Source organism: Rana temporaria, chromosome 2, assembly GCF_905171775.1.
Source record: "Rana temporaria chromosome 2, aRanTem1.1, whole genome shotgun sequence".
NCBI classification, from domain to species: Eukaryota; Metazoa; Chordata; class Amphibia; order Anura; family Ranidae; genus Rana; species Rana temporaria.
Window position 1 is genome coordinate 249,527,397 of NC_053490.1, and position 27,061 is coordinate 249,554,457.

Genomic DNA, 27,061 nt, shown 5'->3' on the forward strand with positions numbered 1-27,061 from the left:
GGAACGCACGCTGACGAACCGTCACATTTCTGGGTTTCGCTGTGCCCGCAGTGCTCTGCCACACTTCTTCCCTGGACAGCAATCAACAAAACCTTCACCAGAGAAGCCACCATCATCGGCTGACGATCCATAGTGACTACACTTCCCTTTTTATGAGCGCATTCTGTACTACTTTTTAGTGAGTTGCCATTTGGCCGTTTTAATAAATTCCATATTATCAGACATACTGCACTTAGTTGGCGCATCTTTTTTTCCTTTTTGCTATTACAGAGTCTTGCTTCACTCTCCAAAGTGCTGCCACGGTATATATGTCATCCTGAACTGTTTATATATGAACTTTAAAATATTGGGACTTGCCATCCTCTTTATTATCATTCAGTCACTGGTCTTTTCGTTTCTCTTCCTCCCCCTCCCTTTTTATAATTATTTATTTATCCACTTTGTGGTATTGTGGTTCAAATTTCCCTCTTTCACGCCGTCATTGTGTTTGTTTTTTCAGGTGCTGAGCAACAACCTGGTCATCGGGCTGAGCTAAGAGAAAACTATTTAAAAGGAACATCAGTCTTTTAAAGCAATTGTGGACCTCCCCTAAAAATTATATCAATCTACTTTGTGTGTACCAAATGCCTTTAAAAATAAAAATTATCACTGTGCTGCACATAGCCTGTGCAGAGAGGGGAGCTGTGTGAGGGACTCAGCAGGCAAACACTACAGACTGGCCTCAGAATTTTTATGGGGAGTGTGGATATAAGACCAGTTACCCTGCATAATGAAAGAAAGCAGCATAAGCGGTCCTTATTACAGGAAGCTCATGCACAAGTGCAATGTTTCACATTGGACTGTTGCACCGATCTGATAAACTTGTTATGGTTTGCATTTCAAGTAAAAATACACAAGTCTACTGTATTTAAATTATATCGGCTCTACCCTCAGTTCAGTTTTAATATAAGAGATAGACAGTCTATTATAAGCTTGATTCCCATATCTATCAAACCAAGGCTAATGTACACAAACTTTTCTACTTCTCTTCTGGTTCCTCCCTGGTGCTTAAAGTATGCCACTGCAGTGGTGTTTTCCCTACTGAATCAGAATCCATCGACTCCCAAGCTGGAAGGTCCAGCATTCTAAGGGCAACCAAATCTTTCTGGGACTTCTATCAAGCAAGTTTCCTGCACCGACAATGTGTCAACGACTCCTCCCCAGCCTGTGTCTGTAATCCGTTGTGGCAATCTTCAGGAGGAAGGAATTTGTTTGCCTCAAGCTGCATTCCTGAACAACCGGGACAGAGGCAACCCAGTCTTTGGTGTCAGGTGGGTTGGTTTGTTTTGAGGCTAAACAGATTTGTCCTGTAACAGAATGTATGGGTCTGGAGTGAAACTGAACAAAAAGGTCAGAACTCTCATAGAATTACAGAGCTCCTGAACTATTGAGTCCTAGTCTGGGAATAGAGAGCTTGTGTTCCCTGATGAGCAGGAAAAATGCACTGCTCTTTAGCAGACACACGGGGTGCCATTAATGCTTAATAGCACCCCCCTGCCACAAGGAAACGGCACTTAAAAAATGGTTGTGGCCTTTTTCCCCCTGCAGGTACAGCATATTCAAATGAAAGCGCTGCTGTTCCCATGCAAAGGCAGTATGCAGGATCTGCATAATTGTAAACCTAGTTTAAGATTATTCTTTATCTGCTCGATCAAAAAACAAGATGCAATAACATTAAAACACAATGGGATGCATATATTCTGTTGTACTCCAAGACATAGCTAATACTTGAGTTATACAACCTCAGTTCTAAAAAAAGTTGGGACACTGTAAAAACTACATAAAAAGCAGATAGAAAACACATTCAAAATGTTTAAACTGAGATAAGTTAGATACCTAGTAACTCATTTTCTAGACACCTTCCACGACAGCATCTAAGATGGGGCTTTATTTAGAGACAAACTTGCCCCGTTTGTTGGTAAATCTAGAAGCCAAGAGGTCAATATCTAGCATTTCCCAACTGTGGAGGTTGCTGGTGAAGAGTCTGGGTGCTACTGACTTATGAAGCCCATTTGCCAATTTTCCAAGCCTGCAAAGCCCATGGTGGACAAGGCAAGAAAGTGCAGCCCAAGTCAAGTTGGTCATGTCTGCTCCTACATCTACAAATTGGCTCTTCAAAAAATAGCCTATCGTGATGCTGCGGCTGTGCGTTTTGAAAATTGTTAAGCCCAGAAGGGGATGTAGACATGACACCTCGTATCCAACCTGGTATTGTTGCAACAATTACTAAACAAAACATAAAAAAAAAGAGTAATAGAACTCAGCTTTATTAATGATTGTACAGGAGATGTCTATTTTGTTTAAGGTTCAGTCCTAAGATACAAAACATGCCTCAAGTGAATCCAAACAGCAGCAAATGGAGAAGATCTGTTTAAAGAATGAATGTATATAGAGGATCCATAAAGCATTTACAGGATCTATGGATTTGTCCATTTACATTAATTCTTCAACCAGATATGGAGAATACACTTGGGAAAGAAGAAAGTAGACAGAACAAATAAGATAGATATGCAATACAGAAGAAAACATAAGACTTTTCAAAAATAAACCTCCTATTAAAGTTTTTATAATGTACTGTGATGTCTAGCCAACTCAATTGAGTTAAATGCCCCATTCCTACAGATTACTGCTTCGATTTCAACGCTACTAAAAAAATAGGATTTTTTGTACTCACCGTAAAATCCTTTTCTCTGAAGTCCATGGACGGACACAGCTCCTTAAATCTTGACAAGTGGGTTATGTTCCCTGTTTACAGGAGAGGACTAGGCAGAAACATGTTAAATAGTTAAATACATGTTACATTAACAGAGTTGAACAGCCCCGCCCAGGGGGCGGTCCCTCCAGACATAACCCTCCTCACTGCAGCATGCAGCCTCAGTTCGTAACAAGCAGTACAAACCTAAAAAGGAGGGGTGGGAGCTGTGTCCGTCCATGGACTTCAGAGAAAAGGATTTTACGGTGAGTACAAAAAATCCTATTTTCTCTTATCGTCCATGGACGGACACAGCTCCTTAAATCTTGACAAGTGGGACGTCCCCAAGCAGTGTCAAAAAACGAGGGGTGGGAAATATATCAGTAAAAACTATTTTTAACTTCACCCCAAAACAAGCAGAGCTCCTCAACGGAGGAGGTGCAACTTTAAACAGCCGCCGGCAAAAACTAGCGGCTGAAAAAAACATCATGAGATGCACTCACAGCAACCATGTAAATTCTGGAAAAAGCCTGAACGGACGAGCAAATCGCCGCCTCGCACACCTGTGAGACCGACGCATGATGTCGAAAAAAAAAAAAAAAAAAAAAACAAAAAAAAAAAACCCCAGGAAGCACCAATTGCCCTGGTCGAAAGTGCCGTGACCGGAAAGGGGGGCCCGCCCCTTAGGAGCATAGGCCTGTATGACGGCCTGCCTGATCCACCGAGAAATGGTGGTCGACGAGACCGCCAGGCCCTTTTGTGGACCAGACACCGACACAAAAGAGAGTCAGAAGCTCCGAAATGGAGCTGTAGTAGGCTGGCATACCCGCAAAGCGCGTACCACGCCTAAAGTATGAAAGGCCGAAACCTCCTTCGGAAGAAGGGAAGGTCGCGGGCGCACCATCACCTAATCCTTATGGGGGATCAAGCATGGCGGCTTGCAAGACAAGACCGCCAACTCAGAAACCCCTCTAACAGAGGTAAAGGCCACTAAAGGGGCCACCTTCTGAGATAGTGTCAAGAGAAAATCTCTCTGATGTTTCCAAAAGGAAGGTTCCTGAAGAACCGAGAGCACCAGAGTCAAAACTCATGGGGGAAGAGATGGGCCAAGAGGGGAAAGTATATGACAAACCCCTTGCACACAAAAAAAGGGGACCCACCAGGGAACGGGCCGTAAAAAGGCCACTAAAAGAACACAGCCAAGGCTGAAATCTGCCCCCAAACGGTGCTTTAAGCAATTTTTAGATCCAATCCAAGCTTTAAAAACAGCAGGACCCTGGACACCGAGAGTACGCCCGTGGACGTCACTCCATCCCTTCGCACCAAGAGAGGTGCGACGGTAGATCCTCCGGAAGAAGACTACAGTGCCCTGTTGAGATGACCGAGTCAGACAGACCCTGGTCACCTAAAGTCTGGCTTCCAATAACCATGTTGAGCAAGTCAGTGACTGTACAACAGGAGGAAGTATGGGACCTTGAGACAGGAACCTCCTGCCCTGGCAATCACCAGGGTGCCTCCGCTACCAGGCGCCCGATATCAGCGTACCAAGGACGCCAAGGTCAATCTGGAGCGATTAGAATCATCGGGATCTCCTCAGCATCCACTCTGTGGAGCGGCCGAGGAAGCAACTACCATGGAGGAATGGCAAAAAAATCACCGATACAGACAACACAGGGCCTCCAGCGCGACTGACGCGTCTGTACAAGATCACTAGACCTGGCCACTAACTTTGACACCCTTGCGGCGGAGACAAGCTGCCAGGAGATCCATGCCATGTGAGGCTCACCTCCTGCAAGGGAGCCGAAACACCCCAAGCACAAAGACCAGTTGCCCTGGTCCAGCATCTGGCGACTCCAGTAGTCCGCCTGCCGGCATACCTGATGGTAGACTGAAGCCACGACCGTGGCGTTGTCCGGCTGAAACCAGATCGGTCGACCACAAGGAGAAGCATAGCCTGATCGCCTAAAATAGTAGGACAATGAACAGTAGACAGCACCTGGTATTCCCAGGTGGTCTCCCACCAGGCACTAGCCAGGCCCGACCCTGGGTAGCTACCGAGACCAGACACATTCAAGGAGGTGTGGTCATAGGTCCACGCAAGTCCAGCGACTCAGGGCCGACTGGCCCCCCCAGTTTTGTGAACCTCCAGGTTCACAACCCGTGAGCTGGCATCCGTCGTAAACACCGACCACTGGAAGGAAGGAACAACTTCCCGGACCGAAGAGTCGGGAATCTCTGTCACCAACTCAGAGAGACTCTGACTAGGTGGCGCACAGGAATCTAATGATTTCAGAGACAGGAGATTTTTACCACCTGGACAGTAGTTCCCCTGGAAAACCAGGGTGTGGAACTGGGCATACAGTACCACCTTGAAGGAGGCTACCCACAGACCCCGAACCAGCAGGCGCCCGGAGAGAAGACCGATTGCGTGATGCCAATACCTTCACCGCAGACTGAAGAGTCTGCAATTTCTCCAGGGGAAGAAGGAACTTTGCCACTGAGGAGTCTGGATCAACACTAGATACTCCAACGCTGAGTCGGAACCTAGCATGCCCATGATTTGAACCCTGGGTCGCACACATGGAGGGCAGGTTTGCTGCCACTGAGCTACACTTTCTGGCCTAAACGTTTAACATCCACCCGAATCTTCGGAGGGTCTGAATGGGAATAACCCATCCACTAGGTCGGAGACAGAAGCTGCTCTCAGAAGAAAGTCGTCCAAGTAGCCAATGAGGCAAAGCCTCGCTGTCCCAACAAAATTCAAATAAGTGCGAGCTCCTAGCTGAAAACCCATGGTGCTGACGCCAGATCAAAAGGGAGGGCCACAGGCTGACAGAGACCCTTCTCTCATCACGAAGCACAGAAAAAAACACTGTGACATGTGCAAAACGGGACATGCATGTATGCGTCCCTGATGTCCGAGGACGTCAGGACATCCCCCGGATGAAGCGCAGCTACCACCAAACAAATGGATTCCATGCGGAACTACCCGACGTTCACAAAGGTATTTAGGGCCTGAGGCCCATAGAAAACCCCAAAACTCTCGTCCTGCAGGAAAGGTAAAATTACCTCACAGCTTAGCAAATCCCACACTGCCCAAGGCAGACCGACGGGCCGGGAGAGGAAGACACAAGGACAGAACTTTGTTCTGTGGATAGTACTAGTACTATCTAGTACTCCGAAGAGACCACCTCGCAGACCCACTAGTCGGAGAGCAGGGAGGTTTCACTGAATTGTGAACCTGCAAGCCGCCCCTCCCACCTAGTGACAGGGAGGGGAGGCTATATACATTGGCAGGATTTGGGTGCCGGCGTGATCGGCTTATGCACCCAGGGACAGATTAGTCCCCCAGCTGGGCCTTTGACGGCCTGGGAGGGTTGCCCCTAAATAATACACACACATAGTGTGTATGTATATTATGTAGGTGTATGCACACATGTCTTTGGAGGAAACCGGAGTACCCGGAGGAAACCCACGCAGACACAGGGAGCGACAATGCAAGCTCCAGGCAGATTGGCGTCAGTGTGCGGATTCGAACCAATGACTCTTTTGCTGCCAAGTAATGGAGTTAAGCACTACACCACCGTGTGCATAAAACCATTCTGAAACAGACACCCTGGATAACAAGGGCGCAGCATTCAATGAAGCATCACAGACCTATATGAGGCCCTGGACCAGCTGGTCCGCTAGGCTAATAACCTCAGGAGAGAGTCGGTGCTCCTCCAGTGTCTGGTGCAAAATGCTCACTCTGTGAGTTGTATACAGCACTAGGGGTCAGGACTACTCCAGGATGGCCGCCGAGCGTTCAGAACGCGGCCACAGGAAAATGGCCCGCACAATGTAAGCTGCGCCATAGCGCGGCTACGACAAAATGGGCGCCAATGGGAGTTTTCAATGTAATTGAAAAACCTCCCAAAAAATGGCGCCAGCGTCGACTGAGACCCCAGTGTAGTGGCCACAATAGGCCCGCAGGCCAGACCCCAGCATGGTAAACATGGAACGGGTCAGTACTTCGGATCTTCTATCAGTCAGATCCATACAAGCGGGGGTTACCGCCCGGCGGTGAGGGACTACAAAAGCCCTCAGCGGCTTTTCTCATTCCGCATCTCAGAAATTATCAAAGAAGGGCACAGAAGGAAAAAACCTACACAGCGGTCTGATTTGTGTGATCCAAAAAAGACCGAGCCCTCGGCGGAAACCCATCTGCACTATGCAGCTTAGGAGAGTCCCTTGCAGCAGTAAAAAGCGCACCCATAAATGCCTTATTCTGCCTTTTTTTTTAACTAGGTACCTGGTCCATGGCTCCATAACAGAGCATTCCCCAGGGGATAACGGGGGAAGGGGGCACTCTTTTACCGCCCGCCCGCAGTCCACCCCCACCCTGGCACAAACTGTGTCCAGGACTAACAATAAAAACTCTGTGGGAATCCCAGGTGCTAACACCTGCTGCCACCACCAGCATGTGGGGAAGGACCCAGATACTGACTCCAATTTACATAGTGTGTATTATAATATGCACACCTGTCCATACAAATAGACAAAAGCTCCTAGAGCCCTATTCAGGGCCTCTCACCCACTTGCTGCGCTGACCAGGGGTAACCAGGGGACTCCCTCAGGAGGAGACTGCCTAGCGCTGCCTGTGAGGAAAAGAACCGTGAGGTAACTTTTGCAGGGACCTGTGTTTAAACAGGAAAAGCCTCCCAGGGCTGTTTTATTTAAGGATAAGACACAGATACAGCATAAAAAGCAAAACCGTTACAGGTGTCACCAATCAGTCAGCGTCTGCTGAAGTATAATCATAAACATCTGTGCTCATCACAGGGCTTTTTACCTCACAGGAAAGCCCAATACAAAAAAGAAAAAACACAGTCCCCTCAGGAAGGCCCCCTCCCCCCTGACAGCGGCAATGTTAGCAATGCAGCAAGGGAAAGGAGCAGGGAAGTAAGGGGAAGGGACCCCCGAACCCCAGGAATGCCCAGCCGTACCAACCCACCGAAGCAGGAGGGACTGTACTTACCCGTCCAAGCGAGGACTCGCTGACGCATTCCTGACAGAACTACAACCGAAATGGAGGTAGCTGTCGGCCCGGTCCACTGTGAGTGAGACAACACCACAGCCCAGTCATATGTGGACCTCGGAGCAAAGCTCACCGGCCACCCCAGGAGTCATGGGGTATGGCGTGGCAGACCAAGCCTCTTTGCAAAGGTGTGCCCACGCTTGCTGGTCGGACTGAGTAGACTACAAGGATCTATATTATCCAGCCTGTCTCTCAGCCGACAGTTGAAAGAAGATTCTTCAAGAAAAAGTAAAATAAAATAAAATAAAATAACATTTCTCCTCAGGGCGCTGGGCCCAAAGGGAGCCATACGTCCATCTCCTTGCTAGGCAGAACGAAACTGAGGCTGCATGCTGCAGTGAGGAGGGTTATGTCTGGAGGGACCGCCCCCTGGGCGGGGCTGTTCAACTCTGTTAATGTAACATGTATTTAACTATTTAACATGTTTCTGCCTAGTCCTCTCCTGTAAACAGGGAACATAACCCACTTGTCAAGATTTAAGGAGCTGTGTCCGTCCATGGACGATAAGAGAAAGTAAGTTTTCATCAGTGTTTGAGCAAGATCACTTTTTATTCCCAAGAGGAAAAGGACTGCTTTCACAGTCAACATCTAGTATATAAAACTGTTAAATTAAAAAGTGATTCTCTCTAGCTGTATGCAATCTAACATTTGAAAAAGCTGTGGCCATGTTCAAGCACCTGAAAGCATGTAAATACATTTTAACAAGTTATAGGAGGCAACATATCTACTGTATACCACTTACCTTATTTCTTCTGGAAATTGTGCATTTGTAACAAGAAAACTGGATATGTTCTGCTGATGAAGCAACCTGAGAAGCTGGTTAATCTCAGGGTACATAATTGGTTCTCCAACTAAAGAAAGCGCACAATGTTTGACGGCCATGCCTTCTTCAAATCGGTCAGGTTTTACACCAGGCACCCCTGAAAGACACAGAGTACGTTTGAATAAATGAATACAAAGACCAGGGATGTGTTGCATTTTCAAATAACAGGGGAAACTTTCAATAATCTAAAAAGAAAAAAATTTAAAATAAACGGAGCTTATGATAAAAACAAAAATCTGTGAAGTATACAGTCCCCCCCCCCCGCCAACCTTAGGCCACTTTCACACTGGGGCGGGAGGTGCAGTGGCGGTAAAGCGCCGCCATTTTTAGCGGCACTTTACCGTCAGAATTTCAGCGATATTCGGCCGCTAGCGGTGTGGTTTTACCCCGGCTAGCAGTCGAAAAAAAGGGTCAATACTGCCCGCAATGCGCCAAGGAGAGGTGGAGGAGCGGTAAAACACACCGCTCCAAAGAAGCGGCTAGCAGGACTTTTGGAGCTGTCCTGCTAGCGCACCGCTCCAGTGTGAAAGCCCTCGGGGCTTTCACACTGGAGAAACAGCAGCCGCTGTTTCAGGTCGGATTGCAGGCGCTATTTTTAGTGCAATAGTGACTGCAACCCGCCCCAGTGTGAAAGGGGTCTTAAGCACAACCCACACAGCAAAATACTTATCTTCAAGGCCTGCTTCAGAGTCCCTTGGACTTACCCAGTACTGCAGTCTTTGATGACAAAGTCCTGGCAAGGTACTGCATCAGTTGTGCATATACACTGTGGTCGCATTTTTTTTTTTTAGAAGGTTGCATTGTCAAACAGCACGAAGTCATAAAAATGAAAGAGTCCATGGCATACAGTATCTCACAGAAGTGAGTACACCCCTCACATTTTTGTAAATATTTTATTATGTCTTTTCATGGGTCAACACTGAAGAAATTACACTTTGCTACAATGTAAAGTAGTGAGTGTACAGCTTGTACAACAGTGTACTGTCCCCTAAAAATAACTCAACACAGCCATTAATGTCTAAACCGCTGGCAACAAAAGCGAGTACACCCCTAAGTGAAAATGTCCAAATTGGGCCAGATGCTCAAAAGGGTTTAGGTGTGGAGACATTCTTGGCCAGTCCATCACCTTTACCCGCAGTTTCTTTAGCAAGGCAGTGGTCGTCTTGGAGGTGTGTTTGGGGTCGTTGGAAAACTGCCCTGCGGCCCAATTTTTGAAGGGAGGGGATCATGTTCTGCTTCAGTATGTCACAATACATCATTTGGATATTTTGCATTCAACATCTTCACTTCAACATTTGTTTTGTTTATGGACCATTAATTTGTCACTGGGTGATATTTTTAATATTCACGTTATACATCAATATTGTGATCGTTTATAGTTGGTGTTATATTGTGTATCACTTTGTAGCGCTACTGTTTTTCCCCATTTATACATTTGATTAATAGGTTTAATCTCAGATATGTCACAATACATGTTGGCATTCATTATTTCCTCTATGAATTGCAGCTACCCAGTGCCAACAGCACTCGTGCAGCCCCAGACCACGACACCTGCACCACCACGCAAGACACGCTTGTCTTTGTACTTCTCACCTGGTTGCCGCCACACGCGCTTGACACCATCTGAACAAAGTTTATCTTGGTCTCATCAGACCACAGGGCATGGTTCCAGTAATCCATGTACTTAGTCCGCTTGTCTTCAACAAACTGTTTGCAGGCTTTCTTGGGCATCATCTTTATAAGAGGCTTCCTTCTGGGACAAAAGCCATGCAGACCAATTTGATGCAGTGTGCAGCGCATGGACTGAGCACTGACAGGCTGACCCCCCCCCACCCCTACAACCTCTTAAGCAATACATCCATTTCCCAAAGACGACCTCTGGATATGACGCTGAGCATGTGCACTCAACTTTTCTGGTCGACCATGACAAGGCCTGTTCTGAGCGGAACCTGTCCTGTTAAACCGTTGTATGGTCTTGGCCACTGTACTGCAGCTCAGTTTCAGGGTCTTGGTAATCATCTTACAGCCTAAGCCATCTTTATGTAAAAGCAACAATTCTTTTTTTCATGCCATGCCATGTTGAACTTCCAGTGACCAGTATGAGAGTGAGAGCAATAACACCAAATTTAACATGTTCTCCACAGTCAAACCCGAGACCTTGGAACACCAACAAGTCACATGACACTGGGGAGGGAAAATGGCTAATTGGGCAGAATTTGGACATTTTGTTGCCAGCGGTTTAGACATTAATGGCTGTATGTTGAGTTACTTTGAGGGGACAGCACATTTTCTCTGTTATACAAGCTGAACACTCACTACTTTACATTGTGAATTTTCCCTAAACATCTTTCAGGACAGCACATGAGGATAATCAAGACTTACTAACTAGGGAGGGACAACAGCCTGCAGGACCTGTCTGCCAAATGCCCAATCACCCGCTGACAGAAGATCCAGTCTGTAATGACAGACAAATGTTAAATAACGACCACGTAGCTGCCTCACAAATTTGATCTGGGGTGGTATCAGCTTTTTCTGCCCATGTAGTGGCCAGAGCTGTAGTAGAGTGTGCTCATATTCCCGGCAGAGGAGACAAACACATCTGGGAATAAGCCCCCTTTGATGCTGGGCGTCACTTTCTGTTGCCATAAAAAAATATAGTCCGAAAAAACCTAAAGTCCCTTGTTACTTCCAAGTAATGTAATAAAATTCTTCTTGCATCTAAATTATGGAATAGGATTCTCCTTTCTTGCAGAAGGATTTGAACAAAAGGTTGGCAGGATGATTTCCTGCGATCTGTTATAAACCGACACTACCTTTGTCAAAAACCCTGGATGCGTTTTAAAAACAATCCTGTCTGGGCAACTTAACAAAAAAGGTTCCCTTACTGATAAAGCGTGTAGTTCACCGATTCATCTTGCGGTTGTAACTGCAAGAAAACCTTTTTAAGAGTTAAATTCCTTAACGAGATCAACTGTAATGGTTCAAAAGGATCTTTTGTGAAGGCTTGCAAAACTACTGTCAGGTCCCATTTAGGAAAATGTTTAGTAGGAACTGGTCTGGACCTAGTAATTGCCCTAAAGTATCTCGTGACCAAAATTAACTGATGAAATAGGTCTTTTCAGGTATACTCCCAGAGCAGCCACTTGCACTTTAAGAGTGCTAATTGCAAGACCTTTGTCCACACCATTTTGTAGAAACTCTAAAATTGACAATGTCTTCTAAGGATCGATTTGACGACCACCAAAAGTTGTAGACTCTCCAAACTTTAGTGTAGATATCCCTAGTTACTCTCTTTCTACTGGCGAGCAAAGTGGATACTAGAGGTTCTGACAATCCTTTGTTTAACAACTGCTCCAACTGAGAGGAAGCTGCCAGAATGGTTTTATCGCCATTTGTAAAATGAGGAAAACCAGGCTCTTTTTGGCCAGAATGGAGTGATCAGGATTACTGACGCTTTTTCCTTTTGTATTTTCCTCAATACAAGAGCAATTAGCTGAAAAGGAGGAAAGCCATAGTCCAGATGAAAGTTCCAGATAAGGCATCTATCCCCAATGATGCGCTATCTTTGTGCAGAGAGAAGAACGGATCGTTTTCTTTTGAAGCAAACAAATCCACTTGTGGACACCCCCACATCCTTGTGATCAATGAGAATATTTCCAGATTCAAGCTTCACTCTGCTTCCTGAATTTTTCGTCGGCTCAAGTAGTCTGCTACTTCGTTTGGCGTGCCCTTGAGATGCACTGCCGACAGGGAGAGTAAATGCTTCTCTGCCCACTCCGGGATTTCTGATGACAGCAATAGAAGAGTCTTGCTCCTTGTGCCCCCCTGTTTGCTCAGGTATGCCACGGTAGTGGCAATGTCTGAAAGAATCTGCACATTGGGACCCTTGGGAGGTTTGGAGAGAAGGCAGCCAAGGCTAGAGCGACTGCTTTTAACTCCCTCCAGTTTGAGGACCTTCCTGCTTTGGATCGGGACCAAACTCCCTGTACTATATTTTGATCCCAGTGTGCTCCCCATCCCCAACTGCTGGCATCTGTCGCGACCATTATTTCTATCGGGAAGGACCAAAGTAAGCCCCTTGACAAAATTTCCCGACTTTTACACCACCAAAGGGTCCCCTTGACCGTGGTGGGAAGTTTTACTGTTGTGTCTAAGGTTTCTGTGATCCCAAACCTTTAAGGGAACACTCTTGAGGGGCTTGAAATGGAGCCTCGCCCATTGAATGGCTGGCATAGTTGAAGTTAAGGTTCCCAGGGCTGACATAATCCTTCCGATTGATACCTCCTGGTTTGTCTGAAGGCTGGCTACTACACTCAAAAGCACCAAAACCTGGTTCAATGACCGTGGGATCACTGAGCTTGATTGGCCAGCAAACTCACCTGACCTGAACCCCATAGAGAATCTATAGGGCATTGCCAACAGAAAGATGAGAGCCATGAGACTAAACAATGCAGAAGAGCAGAAGGCCGCTATTGAAGCATCCTGGTCTTCCATAACACCTCAGCAGTAGAGGTCAACCAATAGAATCAGCCGGCCGATATTTGGCCATTTTTGAAAAATCGGCATCGGCTGTTCCTTCTCCCTTCTCCAAACTCAGCGGCTCTGGCAAGCATCAAGTGTGTGTGTGTGAAACTGACAACAGAGGAGAGAAAGGAGCGGTCAGAAATTGAGCTCGATGTCGGGGGTGGGCGGGACCCAGCAGCTACAGCCAATGGGATGGTATCTGGGCGGGCCGCTACATGTATGTGGCCCCACCCCGGTGTCTTAACCACTTCCATACAGGGCAATTATACACCTTCCTGCCCAGACCAATTTTCAGCTTTCAGTGCTGTTGCAATTTGAATGACAATTGCGCGGTCATGCTACACTGTACCCAAACTAAATTTTTATCATTCTGTTCCCACAAAAAGAGCTCTTTCGGTGGTATTTGATCACCTCTGGGATTTTTATTTTCTGCAAAAAAAGTTAAAAAATTACAGAAAATTTAGAAAAAATAAAGTATTTTTTTGTTTCAGTTACAAAACATTGTAAATACGTATTTTTTCTCCTTCACTTCTCCTTCTGATTCTCCGAATCAGAAGCCACAGGTGCTGGCAATGCGTATAGCATATACCGGTAGCTATGATTAAGCACCAAGTAATAGTGTGAAATTTTTCCATTCTGCTGTGGCTTGTATTTTTTTATCCTATTTTACTATTAAAAGGCAAATATTTTTGGAGTGCGGCTGTCCAGAAATCTCCTTTTTTTTCCATTGCCGCTGCCTAAGTAGCGGCTCGAGGAACAGTCATGATGATCCTCTGAGCTGAAAAAGGGAGAAGGACCCCACTTACCAGCTACCATTGGCGTGGCGTGGGAGGATCGGACTCTTTAAAGGGGTTGTAAAGGTAACCAAATAGCTTCCTTTTCCTTAGTACAGTCCTCTATCACTTACTTCATCCTTCGATTTTGCTTTTAAATGTCCTTATTTTTTCTGAGAAATCCTCACTTCCTGTTCTTCTGTCTAACTCCACACAGTAATGCGAGGCTTTCTCCCTGGTGTGGAGTGTTGTGCTCGCCCCCTCCCCCGAAATACAGGAGAGTCAGGACGCTCTCTACGTTGCAGATAGATAAAGGAGCTGTGTGTTAAGAGAGCATCCTGACACTCCTGTACTCCACACCAGGGAGAAAGCCTTGCATTACTGTGTGGAGTTACAGACAGAAAAACAGGAAGTGAGGATTTCTCAGAAGAATTAAGGACATTTAAAAGCAAAAATCGAAGGATGAGGTAAGTGAAGGAGGACTGCACTAAGGTAAAGGAAGCCATTTAGGAAAAAAAAAAATATTGTACCTTTACAACTCCTTTAAGGGAAAAAAAAAAAAAAGGGTATGGTAAGGTAGGCAGTCTGGCCTCAGGACAGCACCTAAGAGACTCCGACTCCTATGTGTTACCTTGTCAGAGGAAACGCAAAAACTGATGAGCTGTGGGGAGAAGCCTCCTTTTAAAGTGTGGTGGAGTTTGCGTTTCCTGTTTCCTAGTGGGTGGAGTCACTCTCTGATGTGCTGTCCTAACAGACGTTTAGGGAAAAGATCATGTCTACTCACTGGTTTGCCCACCAAGTCTGTCCCTGCAAGAATACCCCTGGAGTTCAGAAGGGCCTAATAATCACAAGTAATGAAGCTCGGAACATAGCTCATTTATTATCAGGCCTACAAAACCCAAGCACAACACTGTATACTGACAGTGTAATTTGCCCCACTGGTACGTTTTCATCTTTAGGAGTAGAGAACAAAAATAAGCACAAATTTCACCTATATAACAATAGGCACCTATATAAACAAAATATCAAGAACTTTATTACAGAAAAAGAAGTCTGCTAACATGCTGCATACAGCAGGCAGGACCAGAACATTGTTTCAGTCAACACCCTCACATTCAAGTCACGGCATTATTGTGCGAATTGTAGTGGGAATAAAGAACAAGCTAAAGAAAAATTACAAGCATAGTGCAATCAATTATATAGTGCTCTGCAACCAACTCGGAGCATCCAGTCAATAAGTCCCTGCTCATTCGTTACACTAATGTGGGTCTTCCTGACAATTATTAATACCTCTAACAGGCCGGTAGAGCCCCACAGGAAGCAGTTTATCCAATTTTACAAGCTAGCGAAAGGCAGATCCCAGAACAGTTACATTAGTTATCTATGTACAGTCAGAGTACTGCAGATTCATGGCTTTGTACTGTCATTAGAAGCTCCGATGAGACTCCTCTCTGTTAGGACTTATTTAATGCATGCTGACCAAGCTGTGTGCATTTTAGTTCTATAGCTCAATATCACAAACAGATTGATCTCAAACTGATTGCTAAGAAAAAACTTTTTAAAATCTCAGGTCTGTAGTCTTGATAGTCCTGAGATCATCAAGGCTTGGTAATCAAAAAAAAAAAAGGAAAAAAAAAAAAACAGGAACAAAAAGGAGAAAGAATGAATCCATCGTACACAAGAAAGCAAATATCTCTATGTTTAATACTCAGTTATTTTGTTAGTACTGAACTTTACTAACCAGCACATTTCCATTTTTTACAATTAAAAGCAACTTTTTTAAGAATTTCGTGGAAGCGCGGCTGTCCAGTCTTTTCTCCGATCTTCGATTTGTGCATTGCCAGCACCTACGCTTCTGAGAGGACACTGATTGCTGAGTGCACTTACCTAGAGCGGCAGTCCCCCTTTCTCTAGGCGTTTGGAATAGTGGGGCTGAATCAATGCAATTCTGCCCGCAATTCCAGAATCGCGGCAAAACACTGGCTGCGATTGTGATGCAATTTTGCAGTCATTGGCGGTTGATAAATCACGATGTAGTCTCTGCAAAATTGCAAAACGCCACACTGTCACCCAAAATAATCTTCTGCTACTTTTTGAGCATTGCGATTTTAGCACAATGTATCGCCTGCCAATCGTGACAAAACAAGAAATAGCATTGCAATCTCATGCCATGTTTTGCCGCGATTCTGAAGGGGTGAATGGAGCCCAAGTCTCTATAGAGAAGCATAATCCACAAACTGAAAGTTAAACTTTGAGCTTCATCTTCCCAATAAAAACAGCAAACTCTAAACAGACATTAAGGAGGCCCCTTACAATCAATTAAAAAAAAATGAAAAAAAATAACTTATTTGAATCATTGAATAATGAATTCAAAAATAGCCATTTCTCAAGCATAAATTAACTGAAATGCATGCCATATAAATCAGTCTTCCACATCATTTACAACAACTTCCAGGCTTCAAACAATGCAATAGGTGCTATAAGATGCATTCTTATTCATATCCAGTATTGATCTTTACAGCATGGTAATGGGATATTCTATTTAATCAATATTTGTGCTTCAGGGGTGTAATATCCGAGAATGGTCCAATCTAACCCACTGAAACTTTGCAATGATGTTTATATAAAGTCTTATTTAAATTTAACCACTGCAGCTCTAATGCTTGTCCCTTATGAACCAGAGAAAATTTGACATGTTAGCTATAGTTGATATTACTTTGGTAATACACAAAAATAGGCAGGAATGCTTTCCTTCTGTGGAATTTTCTGCTTTTCAAAAGGCAAAAAAGTAAACAAAAAAAAAAATTATATTTATGTCAAGAAAATATACATAGACGTAATCTTTAGTCAAATATCTGAACATCAGAGCTATTTAAAACCATTAAGCAAAGAGTGATGGAAAAACCATAGCAAAGAAATTAGTGGCATAAAAAAGGAGTGATGAAAAGGACTTATATTTAAACCAGTGTACATTTTTGCTGGGGTGAATGAAACAGTAATAGAAGAATGAAAATATGGACTTCCCCTGGAGAAATGGCTGCTTAATGCTCTCCCATAGGCTGGCTGGTCTTTGAGAAGATCATATGCAATAAATGCTTAAACTTTTAGTTACAACTGGCACATAAGGGAGCCTATAGCAGCATGGTCTCCAGAGAAAGGAAAATGGTACATACAGTGGGGAAAAGGATTTGTTCCCTGCATGTTTTGTAAGTTTTTCCACTTACAAAGAAATTAATGGTCCATCATTTTTATAATAGATGTATTTTAACTGAAAGACAAAATAACCTGAAAACCAGAAAAAAAACAAAAACATCGTGATACAAAGGCTATAAATTGAGTTTCAGTTCAGTGAGTAAAATAAGCATCTGAACCCAAAGCAAAGCGTGACTTCGTACTTAGCGGATAAACCCTTTTTGGCACATACAGAGGTAAGAAGTTTCTTAAAGTTGGTGACCAGGTTTGCACACATCTCAGGAGAGATTTTGGTCCTTAAGGTTTCTTGGCAACTCAAAGTTTCAGCTCTCTCCATAAATTTGACAGGATTAAGGTCTGGAGACTGGCTAGGCCACTGCATGACCTTAACCACTTGGTAACCGCCCTATAGACAATATACGTCTACAGGGCGGGTGGTTAACTCTAGGAGGGCGTCAATGTACATCCTCCCAGAGTCCGTCTCCCGCGCGTCCCCTGGGACGCGCACACGGGAACATCCGTGACCGCCGGGTCCAGAGGACCCGGCCGATCACGAATCGCGGTAAACGGCCGCTGATAGCGGCCGTTTACCATGTGATCGCTCCGTCCAATGACGGAGCGATCACATGTAAACAAACCGGCGTCTTTTGACGACGCCGGTTCCTCCCTCCTCTTTCTGTACCGAGCGGTACAGTGTGAGAGGGGGGAGCGCGGGTGTCAGCAGCGCTGTGGATGGATCTGTGACTATTGCAGTCACAGATCCATCCATCCCTGCTCAGCCATCCCTGAAACCCCGTGCAATACACTCTGCAATACCCCCCCTACAATACTCTGCATACCCCCGGCAATACTCTGCATACCCCCGGCAATACTCTGCATACCCCCGGCAATACTCTGCATACCCCCGGCAATACTCTGCATACCCCCGGCAATACTCTGCATACCCCCGGCAATACTCTGCATACCACCCCCCTGCGCAATACTCTGCATACCACCCCCCTGCGCAATACTCTGCATACCACCCCCCTGCGCAATACTCTGCATACCACCCCCCTGCGCAATACTCTGCATACCACCCCCCTGCGCAATACTCTGCATACCACCCCCCTGCGCAATACTCTGCATACCACCCCCCTGCGCAATACTCTGCATACCACCCCCCTGCGCAATACTCTGCATACCACCCCCCTGCGCAATACTCTGCATACCACCCCCCTGCGCAATACTCTGCATACCACCCCCCTGCGCAATACTCTGCATACCACCCCCCTGCGCAATACTCTGCATACCACCCCCCTGCGCAATACTCTGCATACCACCCCCCTGCGCAATACTCTGCATACCACCCCCCTGCGCAATACTCTGCATACCACCCCCCTGCGCAATACTCTGCATACCACCCCCCTGCGCAATACTCTGCATACCACCCCCCTGCGCAATACTCTGCATACCACCCCCCTGCGCAATACTCTGCATACCACCCCCCTGCGCAATACTCTGCATACCACCCCCCTGCGCAATACTCTGCATACCACCCCCCTGCGCAATACTCTGCATACCACCCCCCTGCGCAATACTCTGCATACCACCCCCCTGCGCAATACTCTGCATACCACCCCCCTGCGCAATACTCTGCATACCACCCCCCTGCGCAATACTCTGCATACCACCCCCCTGCGCAATACTCTGCATACCACCCCCCTGCGCAATACTCTGCATACCACCCCCCTGCGCAATACTCTGCATACCACCCCCCTGCGCAATACTCTGCATACCACCCCCCTGCGCAATACTCTGCATACCACCCCCCTGCGCAATACTCTGCATACCACCCCCCTGCGCAATACTCTGCATACCACCCCCCTGCGCAATACTCTGCATACCACCCCCTGCGCAATACTCTGCATACCACCCCCCTGCGCAATACTCTGCATACCACCCCCCTGCGCAATACTCTGCATACCACCCCCCTGCGCAATACTCTGCATACCACCCCCCTGCGCAATACTCTGCATACCACCCCCCTGCGCAATACTCTGCATACCACCCCCCTGGCAATACTCTGCATACCACCCCCCTGGCAATACTCTGCATACCACCCCCGGCAATACTCTGCATTACTCCCCGGCAATACTCTGCATTACTCCCCGGCAATACTCTGCATTACTCCCCGGCAATACTCTGCATTACTCCCCGGCAATACTCTGCATTACTCCCCGGCAATACTCTGCATTACTCCCCGGCAATACTCTGCATTACTCCCCGGCAATACTCTGCATTACTCCCCGGCAATACTCTGCATTACTCCCCGGCACAATTACTCTGCATTACCCCTGCACAATTACTCTGCGCCAATACTCTGCAATACCCCCGCACCAATACTCTGCAATACCCCCGCACCAATACTCTGCAATACCCCCGCACCAATACTCTGCAATACCCCCGCACCAATACTCTGCAATACCCCCGCACCAATACTCTGCAATACCCCCGCACCAATACTCTGCAATACCCCCGCACCAATACTCTGCAATACCCCCGCACCAATACTCTGCAATACCCCCGCACCAATACTCTGCAATACCCCCGCACCAATACTCTGCAATCCCCCCGCACCAATACTCTGCAATACCCCCGCACCAATACTCTGCAATACCCCCGCACCAATACTCTGCAATACCCCCGCACCAATACTCTGCAATACCCCCGCACCAATACTCTGCAATACCCCCGCACCAATACTCTGCAATACCCCCGCACCAATACTCTGCAATACCCCCGCACCAATACTCTGCAATACCCCCGCACCAATACTCTGCAATACCCCCGCACCAATACTCTGCAATACCCCCGCACCAATACTCTGCAATACCCCAGCACCAATACTCTGCAATACCCCAACACCAATACTCTGCAATACCCCAACACCAATACTCTGCAATACCCCAACACCAATACTCTGCAATACCCCAACACCAATACTCTGCAATACCCCAACACCAATACTCTGCAATACCCCGGGTAATACTCTGCAGTACCCAGAAAATACTCTGGGGAAAAAAATGCGTTTTAACCACTTCCCGCCCGCCGGCCGTCATGACGTCCTTGACTTTGTGCAGGGATATCTGAATGATGCCTGCAGCTACAGGCATCATTCAGATATCATTTTTTTCAGCCGGCGATTCCCTACACCGTAAGAACAATCATGTCGGCTGTTCCGCCTCTTGATCGTTCTTACGGGAGGCGAAAGGGGACGTCTCCCCTCCCTTCTCCCTCTGGTGCCTCTTCTGACTCACCGCTACGATCGAAACCAGGATCGTTTTATTTATTTATTTATTTTTTCAGGCTTCCCAGCCTAGAGGTGAGATGTGGGGTCTTATTGACCCCACATCTCACTGTAAAGAGGACCTGTCATGCTATATTCCTATTACAAGGGATGTTTACATTCCTTTTAATAGGAATAAAAGTGATCAAAACATTTATTTTTGGGGAAAAACGTATCAAACTAAAATAAATAAAGTGAAATGAACAATAAAAATATTTTTTTTTTTTAAAGCGCCCCTGTTCCTGCGTGCTCGTATACAGAAGCGACCGCACACGTAAGTCCCGCCCACATATGAAAACGGTGTTCAAACCACACATGTGAGGTATCGCTGCGAACGTTGGAGCAAGAGCAATACTTTTGGCCCTAGAGCTCTTCTCCAACTAAAAAGATGTAACCAGTAAAAATATTTAAAGCGTCGCCTATGGGGATTTTTAAGTAGCGAAGTTTGGCGCCATTCCACAAGCGTGTGCAATATTGAAGGGTGACATGTTGGGTATCTATTGACTCGGCGTAACTTCATCTTTCATATTATGCAAAAACATTGGGCTAACTTTAATGTTTTTTTTTTTTAAAAGCACAAAACCGTTTTATTTCCAAAAAAACGCATTCGAACAATTGCTGCGAAAATAACGTGCGCGATAAAAAGTTGCAACGACCGCCATTGTATTCTCTAGGGTTTTTGCTAAAAAAGCATATATAATGTTTTGGGGTTCTATGCAATTTTCTAGCAAATAAATGATGATTTTTCCATGTAGGAGAGAAATGTCAGAATTGGTCTGGGTGCTCCAGAACGCCTGATGGTGCTCCCTGCATGTCGGGCCTCTGTATGTGGCCACGCTGTGTAAAAGTCTCACACATTTGGTATCGGCATACTCGGGAGGAATAGCAGAATGTGTTTTGGGGTGTAATTAGTGTTATGCATATGCTGTGTGTGAGAAATAACCGGCGAATATGAACATTTTGTGAAAAAAAAAAAAAAAAAAAAAAAAAAATCTTGATTTTGCAAAGAATTGTGGGAAAAAATTACAACTTCTAAAAACTCACCATGCCTCTTTCTAAATACCTTTGAATGTCTTCTTTCCAAAAAGGGGTCATTTGGGGGGTATTTGTACTTTTCTGGCATGTTAGGGTCTCAAGAAATGAGAGAGGCTGTCAGTACATCGGGTGTGATCAAATTGATCAATTTTCAGTAATTGGTACCATAGCTTGTAGACCCTATAACTTTCACCCAGACTAAATAATAACCCAATTTTTTTTTTTTTTACCAAAGATATGTAGCAGTATACATTTTAGGCCAAATTTATGAAGAAAAATTCATTTTTTGCAAAATTTTATAATAGAAATGAAAAAAAATTCATTTTTTTACAAAATTTTCGTTATTTTTTCATTATTAGCGGAAAAAATAAAAACCGCAGAGGTGATCAAATACCACCAAAAGAAAGCTCTATTTGTGGGAAAAAAAAGGACAAAAATTTCATTTGGTTACAGTGTTGTATGACTGAGTTATTGTCATTCAAAATGTGAGAGCACCGAAAGCTGAAAATTGGTCTGGTTATTAAGGGTGTTTAAGTGCCCAGTTGTCAAGTGGTTAAGGTGCTTCTTAAGCCAAAGACACTCTTTTGCTGCCTTGGCGGTATGGTTTGGATCATTGTCATGCTGGAAGACCCATCCACAGCCCATCTTTATTGTTCTGGCTAAGGGATGAAGGTCCTCATCTAAGATTTTACAATACGTTGCCCCATCCATTGATGCCTCAATGCGGCATAGTCGGTCTGTACCTTTAGCAGAGTAACTGCCTCAAAGCAGGGCGTTTCCACCTCAAGTGCTTGACTGTAAAGATGGTGTTCTTAGGGTCATAGTCAGGCATGCCAATGAACATATAAACGATTCAGAGAAGGATTGTGAAAAAGTGCTGTGGTCATACGAGACCAAAACGTAACTCGTTGGCATTAACTCGACATGCTTGGAGGAAGAAAAAAATCTGACCAACTCCAAGACCACCAACCCTACAGTCAAGTACAGAGGTGGAAACTTGATGCTTTGGGCCGTTTCTGTGTTAAAAGTTACAGGCCGACTTAGCCGCACTGAGGGGCCAATGGACGGCACCATTGTCAAATCTTGAATGAGAACCTTCATCCCTTAGCCAGAACACAGAGTGTGTCATGGATGGGTCTTCCAGCATGACAAAGACCAAAAACATTCCACCAAGGCAACAAAGGAGTGGCTCAAGAAGAAGCACATTAAGGTCATGGAGTGGCCTAGTCAGTCTCCAGACCTTATTCCTATAGAAAATGTATGGAGGGGGATAAAACTGAGTTGCCAAGGAACAGCCAAGAAACCTTAAGGATTTAGAGAAGATTTGTAAAGAGTGGACCAAAATCCCTCCTGAAATGTGTGCTAATGTGGTCACCAACTACAAGAAATGTCTCATCTCTGTGCTTGCCAACTAGGGTTTCTCCACCAAGTACTTGGTCATGTTTTGCTTGGGGATCAAATACTTTTTTTTACTTACTGAACTGCAACTTAAAGCGGGGGTTCACCCTAAAACTACTTTCTAGTATTACAATGTCTCGACACATTACAATACAATTATGCCTATTTTTTTTTTTTTTTATGCTGTACATACCTCGGTACATCTAATTCACCCGCGGCGTCCGGGTTTGCGAATCCCGAGGGAGTGGGCATTCCTAACTTGCTGGTGATTGACGTGATGACCAAAAACGAGCTCCCCCCCCGTCGCATAAGCTGCGTCACGATTGCCGAAAGAAGCCAAACGGCGAGTCGGCACTATACTGCGCACCACCGTTCGGCTCCTTTGGGCAATCGTGACGCAGCTTACGCGACGGGGGGGGGAGCTCGTTTTTGGTCATCACGTCAATCACCAGCAAGTTAGGAACGCCCACTCCCGCGGGATTCGCAACCCGGAAGCCGCGGGTGAACTAGCTGTACCGAGGTATGTACAGCATAAAAAAAAAAAAAATAGGCATAATTGTATTGTAATGTGTCGGGACATTGTAATACTAGAAAGTAGTTTTAGGGTGAACCCCCGTTTTAATTTATAGCATTTGTTTTATGTGTTTTTTTCTGGAATTTTGGTTGATTTTCTGTCTCTAGCATTTAAAATATGCCTATGATAAAAACTATAGGTCCTTCAATACTTTATAAGTGGACAACCAGCATCCGCTCGGAGGTGAATTACATAGCTTTCAGGAAAATAATCAAAACCCATCTTTTCTGAAAGCAAAAAAGAGGCGATTCAGTTCGCAGCCGTTGGGCTATATACGTTTTTCACTCAGTTACAAAATCTGCAGGGGATCAATAATCATTTTCCCCGCTGTATGGTTGTCAACACAGCAAAGATAACATCTGGGTATAGACCTACCTTTAAACTGTTTAATCATGTTTTGGTGATTCTCAATGGCTTGTTCCACTATCATCTCAGGCTGGTCCATTTTCCACTTCCATTCAGTTCCCACTGGATTAGTATGGTGTCTGAGAAAAACATGTTTGTTAGATTCTGGGTTAGAATAAAAACCATCAAGCAAAGGATGCCTATATTAATTGAAAGTTGATCTTTTTTTTAATAAAAAGACGCAGCAGGGATGAAAGAAATCTCTATAAAACTTGGGAGAATTACCATAGTAGATAGTAGTCACCTGAACAGATGTCCTCATTGAAAGATTGCCCTATGCCTTCTGCTTTGGTGATAACTCAAAAAAAAATTTTTACTTCTCATTACTTTATGTCATATTGACAAAAAGTCAGCAGCACAAATGGAAAAGGTAAACATGCCCAGTGGAAACAAGACAGTGGTTGTAATCACTTTTGCCTGGCCAAATCACATGGGAATTCAATCGGAAAAATATAGAACATGTTCTATATCTAAAGTCCGATGGAATTCACCTGAATTTTTGATGAAAAAACTCAGATGGGGCTACACACGATTGGAAAATCTGATGTAAAAAGGCCATCTTTTTCCATGGTAAATTCCGATTGTGTGTACGGAGCATAATGGGAAGAAAAAAGTTGGGCTATACATATACCTGAATGCCCACCTCCCAACTCCTGACTGACATTTAGAAGCTCCCATCTGTTTTGGCTACAGGGCAGAAAGTGAAGGATAGCGGCAATACCAGGGTGTCGTCAGAACAAGTGTCCCCATTGGAAGATTTCCCCTCTATTCCTAGTCTGATGCCTACCCAAAATGTGTGTCCGTTTACACCCGCCTGCATCAGATCCAGTCTGCTAAAAACAAATGGATGGGGATTCCATTGCCCATTCATTTAGCAGATTGGATTGGATGGCATCCGTTGGAAATGGACAGGCGGTCCATTTCCATCTGACCGCCCCATAGAGAACAACGGACTGTGTCCGTGTCCGCTCTGCATCAGCAGAGCACTGTGAACCAAGCCCACCCAGGTGTGTTACAATAGCGAATATTCACTGTTGTAACACTGATCCTTGCCCTGGCCAATTAGGAAGTGGGACTTGAGACCGGATTGGCTGCAAGGACAGACTACCCTATTGTCATACTTCATATTCCCATCGCACACATTCCTGGATGAGCTCTTGGGTTTTCGTAGCAGATGATCACATGCCTGACGAAGGGGCCCCGCGTGGCCACCGAAACGTTGCACTCTCTTTATGTTGTTATCATGCAATAAATCATCAGTTTGGATGCCATTTACATCGTTACATGGTGTGCTGGCAAATATTTCTACTGAGACTATCCTATTGGACGCCTAGGAGGAGACGCACGGTGGAAGCTGCAGTGATGGAGGAGAGGACACAGGAGCCGCTGCCCGCCCCCCTGCCTAGGTGGGGTAAGTGCTGGACTTGCCGGTAGACAGCTAACCGGCGGGGGAAGGTGCCTACGCCGGCCAGGGGTCACCAGCCAGTACTGGAGAAGACTCTGGGTCTGGAGTCTAAAAGCATTTTGAATTCTTTAAAATTTGGTTCTTTTAAGTCTTCTGTAAACAGGAAGCGATGTCATGACATCGCTTCCGGGTTACTATATCCGAGACCAGATCAAAGCCTGGTCTGACTCTGATCGGGTCTCTGGCCAGCTGGCAGATGTGCAGACTGCGCTGCTCTTGGGCCTCCCGGGTGCCGCGGAAGCCGCATCAGTTGTTATCCCAAGAAAGCAGACCGCTGGCTCTAAAAAAAAAAAAAAAAAAAAAAAATTAAAAAACAATTGTACAGGGGTGATGCGTGCAGCTGCATGCATCACCCCAGTACAACCACTTCAAGCTGCGGAGTGAAAGCATGCCAGGACAGAGCAGTAGACACTGGGCATGCTAGTTCTCTTCTGTCTAGCCTGCCACAGTGCTTTACAGGGCGCTGGGCAGGCTAGTTTCAGGACGGCAGTGCTCCCCCATACCAGCCCCTGTAAATGTTGTGGTTTATTCCAGTGCGCCAACCCATGCACTGTCACGGATGGGGGTGACACCATCACAGGTAGATATCACTTCCTTCTTAACCACTTCAATACAGGGCACTTAAACCCCCTTCCTGTCCAAGCAATTTTTCAGCACTGTCACACTTTGAATGGCAATTGCGCAGTCATGCAACACTGCACCCAAATTTAAATTTGTTTTGCCACAAATAGAGCTTTCTTTTGGTGCTATTTGATCACCTCTGCGTTTTTTATTTCTTGCGCTATAAACAAGAGAAAACTGCCAAGTTTGAAAAAAGCAAATATATATATATATATATTTTTTTTTTTTTTTTTTTTTATTAAATAAAAATTGCAATAAGCGCATATTGATTGGTTTGCGCAAGAGTTATAGCGTCTACAAAATAGGGGACAGATTAAGGTCTTTTTTTTTTTACCAGTAATGGCAGCGATCTGCGATTGTTATCATGACTGCGATATTGCGGTGGACGTATCGGAAACTTTTTACACTTATTTTGGGACTATTCAAGTTTATACAGTGATAAGTGCTATAAAAATGCACCGATTACTGTATAAATGTCACTGGCAGAGAAGGGGTCAACAGTGGAAGGCAATCAAGGGGTTAAATGTGTTACCTAGGGAGTGATTCTAACTGTAGGGGGAAGGGAATCACAAGGAGAGGAGACCAATCGGTGTTCCTCTGTACTGGGAACACACCATCGGTCTCCTCTCACCTGACAGAACGTGGATCTGTGTGTTTACACACACAGATCCACTGTCTTGCTCTGTTACCGGGCAATCGCGGGTGCCCGGCGGACTTTGCGGGCACCAGGCACGTGCACTGGCTCCTAAATGACAGGCGCCCCCCTAGAGGTCCGGGAAGCCGAGGACGTCATTTGACGGTGGCCGGGCGGCAAGTAGTTAATGGTGTCACCCAGGCCTGGGACAAAAAGAATAGACCCAGGCATTTTAGAGCAGCACAGTGTAATCTCCCAGGTGTAAATCCCCCTCAGTGTAACAGTGCAAATCCCCCGCCCCCCAGGAAATCCTCCCAGTTTAATCTCCCATAGTGCAAATCTCCCCAGTATAAAACTCCACACCATTGTACTCTGTGTAAATCTCCACAGTGTATCCCCCCCCCCCTGATGTTCAAATACCCTCATGTGTAATGTGTAATGCCTCCAATGTGGCCCCCCCTGTAATACCCCCAATGTACCCCCC

General features: G+C 45.6%; 1 protein-coding gene across 2 annotated transcripts in view; it reads right to left on the reverse strand.

Moving 5' to 3' along the window:
- Nucleotides 1–27,061, reverse strand: part of LOC120926629 (S-adenosyl-L-methionine-dependent tRNA 4-demethylwyosine synthase TYW1-like) — a 256,887-nt gene that overhangs the window by 105,990 nt on the left and 123,836 nt on the right. For both annotated transcript variants that reach the window (XM_040336750.1, XM_040336749.1), the window contains exons 11-12: nt 23,828–23,937; nt 8,551–8,728 (exon numbers count right to left, since the gene is read on the reverse strand). In XM_040336750.1, coding sequence (XP_040192684.1) covers nt 8,551–8,728; nt 23,828–23,937 — 288 coding nt within the window. The remainder of the gene's footprint in view (nt 1–8,550; nt 8,729–23,827; nt 23,938–27,061) is intronic.